This window comes from Homarus americanus, unplaced genomic scaffold (assembly GCF_018991925.1).
Source record: "Homarus americanus isolate GMGI-L3 unplaced genomic scaffold, GMGI_Hamer_2.0 scaffold42657, whole genome shotgun sequence".
NCBI classification, from domain to species: Eukaryota; Metazoa; Arthropoda; class Malacostraca; order Decapoda; family Nephropidae; genus Homarus; species Homarus americanus.
The window spans coordinates 416,607-420,279 of NW_024722584.1; the positions used below are offsets into that span (position 1 = coordinate 416,607).

The following is a 3,673-nucleotide window of genomic DNA, read 5'->3' on the forward strand; positions in this document are numbered from 1 at the left end:
TTGTATTTTGCATTTTATTTCCTAATATAAAAAGTAATCTGGCTTGCAGCAAGTACATTTTTTGTGTGTTATATGAAATATATATAATGCAAAGGTTAGTCTAAACTCAGTCATATACTTTTCAAATTAAATTTTGTTTGAAATATAAATCAAGGGAGCTACAAGCTTCCAAGACGTAAATGTAATGTTAGTATTTTTCTTTAGGCATGCAATTATACAAAGCTTTACCATGGCAACATTTAGTGATAGTTGTCACTAACACCAGGAAGGTCCACACGGCCTCCGAGAGACTTGATGATCTGAAGGTTTGATGACGTATCACCTTGACCATTAGAACCACCAGGAACGCCATAAGAACTACTAGGGGCAGGGCGTGAAGAAGGACCCCTTTGACCGCCAGCAGGATATCCATTTGTTCCAGCTGACTGTCCAGACTGAGAATGTCCTTGGGGCTAGCAAAGTGTCCAGAAGTCCCGGCAGAGAATCCGGATGGAGAAGAAAACCCAGAACCAGAAGCTGCTGCTCTTGATGGCTTGGTGTAACCTTGTGAGACGCCGCTTCCGCCAACACCACCAAAAGAACCACCGCCAATACCGCCAACACCGCCAAAAGAACCACCACCATTACCACCAACACTGCCAAAAGAACTCAGACCACTGCTTGAACTGCCTTGATACCTTCCAGAAGACTGGCGAGATGACGCGAAGTTGTTACTGACTCCAGACCCAACAGCGCCACCTTGGAAGCTTGAGGAGGAAGAACTACCAAAGGAGTTGCCTTTATAAGATCCTCCTCTGGGTGCTTGGCTGGAGAACCCGGCGTCATGGCCTGAAGAGAAGGAGCCAGATGATGAGGACTGCTGGCTGAAACCTACATGAGAAGATCCTGAAGCACCATTGGAGGAAAATGCACCACGTGATCCTTGATCTCTGGACGAGCCACCGCTGTAGGATGCTGTACCGCTGGAGCCTCCGTGGGATCCGCCATGACCGCCCGTAGAGAATCCTTGTGAAACACCAGATTGCGGCCTTTGACTTCCAAATGAACCACCATTGTTGGAACCTCCTGCCGGTCTTTGGGCGGTTCCTCCTGAAATACCCGAAGAAACTCCATGACCGTTAATAGAGAAGTCACTTGATATTCCACTGGAAGAAAGACCACTGTACCCCCCGCCAGCAGGTCCTCTGAAGGACGCCCCTTGGATTTCATTAGAAAACCCTGAGGATCCGAAGTGGCCTGCAGACGACCCACTCTGTGAAAACCCTGAAGAAGATGATGAACCGCCTCTGTATACGTTACCATTGGAACTACTGACAGAACCAGACACGGGAATAGAGCCCCTGTGACCTACTCTTGAACCACCGAAAAAGGAACCACCATGAAAGTTTCCATTGTTCCCCGTGGAAAAATGTTCAGCAGAGTTTTCATATCGTTCCCCTGAGGAGCCGCCAGTGAAGCCAATTTGACCATTTGTAAATCCCGAAGCAGATGCATGGCCGGCTGATGAACCGCTGAAGGAAGCCCCAGTATTGACTCCTGATAAGCTTGCCTGTGATGACCCGGGAGCGCCGTAGCTAGTAGATAAGACGGGATGATCAGCACAGGTGAGCCCGAGCAGGAGGGTCGTCAACAACAGCAGAATCTGGATAAAAGATGATCGACTCGCCATCAGATTATACGAAAATAAATCCACTTTGAAATGTATCTAAACATTATTAAGTGCAAATAATAAGTTAAGTTAAGTAAACAGTAAGTTTAACTACAAGCCACGCCCAACACACACATACACACACACACACACATGTACAGTCGGCCTCAGGAATAAGTATACACATTGTAGGTGTCAGGCCCGAAAATGGTCTGGAAACATAGGAACTGCCAAGACGCACAATGAAACAGCTCTCCTTCCCTCCTTTTCCATCTCGCCTTCCTTCACTTATCTCCCACCCTCCTTAGCACATTCCCATAATTTATAGTCATCCTTTCTATTTTTTATCTCTCTCTCTCTCCTATATAATAACTCGAAACCTAATTTGCATTTACATTATCAGCACATAGCCCAGTGGATAGAATGACCTAACTTTTTGTTTCTGACTGCTGTTGTAAGTGTTAATGTTGTTAACGACGGCAAAGAAATATGATTTGGTTTAAGCAAGGCTCTCCCGTAGACAAGAGGTTAATCTATTTCTCAATAAAAAGTCCTATCTAACAAGTCAGGTTATAACTCAATTATCGACTAGGTTTCAAGATTCGAAGCATTTGATAAATTACGAAACAGTGTGAGTCTCTTACGGCCATGGCTGAATTCGGGCATAATTCATAAAATCAATGAGTTATCCAATGTCTTACTGAACTGTTCAATCAATCGAAACAATAAATGTGTTGGGGTAAATGGGGACTGAAAATACGGAGTGTGCGGGATAGGGAATGGCTGGTTGGGAAGACGTGATACGGGGAGGGTTTGGAGTCACACCTAGTCAGAATAGTGGTTGACTATGAAACAGCCTAAGGTATCAGGCATTACCCGTAATAAATAATTAATGCGTCATCGTAGTGATGGACTTTTTTGTAACTGGTTAATTGTTCAAATGCATTTTGATACGATCGCTGCATTTCCTCAGTGGCGGCGTGGAAAGAAGATGGAGGATGTGGGGAAAAGTAAAGATGGAGAATGAGAGGTAAATCCGGGAAGGGAGGGAAAGACGGGATAGACAGGTGTGGAGGAAAAAGGGGAGAGAATGGAGGTGGGGGCTGTAAGACAACTTCAAACCCATTCGGCAACAAATTTAATATCATTGGATACTATATATTACTGTTAATTTATACCAAGACACGACTAAAATATTCACACCGTTATTTATAACATATATGTAAATATAAAACATAAATTACTGGTCATTTTGTTATTTTATCTATTATGTTCAGGACAGTGTTACCAGATATTTTGTTCCGAAAACGAACCATAGCTGTATATTTAATCCTGTGGCTGACCGTACACACACACACACACACACACACACACACACGAATCCCAACAATGTGAATTATTTTCCTGTTTCTGAATCTACACTCACTGTCAATGGCCCACTTCACAGTATTGTGATAAGTGTTGACTTAAAGTTGTGTGAAGAAAATATTCCGTATCAGATTCTGAACATTTTACTACAACGTTTTCCAATATGCAGACTTATCACTAGTGCTGATCCAAGAGACGAAATGAGAACCTCACTCACCATGGTTGTTGTCAGGGGCTTGTGAAGTAAGTTTAGTGTGATGGTACCTGGGAGGTGATGAGCCCTTATATACCTCCCAGGAACCATCCTTTTCCATCTGCATTCTGGCCAGGTCACGCTGCTAAACCACGCCCACTGCCAGTCTTAAGTGACGCCCACAACTCTCCAGGCAGGCCCAACGTAGATGGGCATTCGGTTGGCATGTCCTTCTTGTGATATCATGCATACTTATTAATCATATAACACTAATATCTTGCTTATAATATTTACACTTAAGAATTCTAGGAAAAGCAGAAACTATAATAAAATTTCACCACTTGGGACTTTCTATCGGTTAGAAAAAATTCATATATGAAATGCTTTCACTTTAAAAAAGAACAAACTTTATTTTATTTAGTTTTAAATGAACTTATATAAGTATTAGTTAAGTTCAAGTAGTT

The 3,673-nt window shown here is 42.9% G+C and overlaps 1 protein-coding gene across 2 annotated transcripts; it reads right to left on the reverse strand.

Annotated features, from left to right (window-relative positions):
- On the reverse strand, window positions 1–3,348 carry LOC121862838 (keratin, type I cytoskeletal 9-like). Of its 2 annotated transcripts, XM_042361159.1 has the most exons (3): window positions 3,234–3,348; window positions 810–1,642; window positions 1–776 (listed from the first exon to the last, which is right to left on the reverse strand). In XM_042361159.1, the coding sequence occupies exons 1-3, from the start codon at window positions 3,318–3,320 to the stop codon at window positions 188–190; spliced, it is 1,509 nt and encodes a 502-aa protein (XP_042217093.1). In that variant the 5' UTR covers window positions 3,321–3,348; the 3' UTR covers window positions 1–187. The 2 variants fall into 2 exon arrangements, with proteins under 2 accessions (XP_042217093.1, XP_042217092.1); XM_042361158.1 differs by having other exon boundaries at window positions 1–1,642.
- Between the last annotated feature and the right edge of the window lie 325 nt (window positions 3,349–3,673).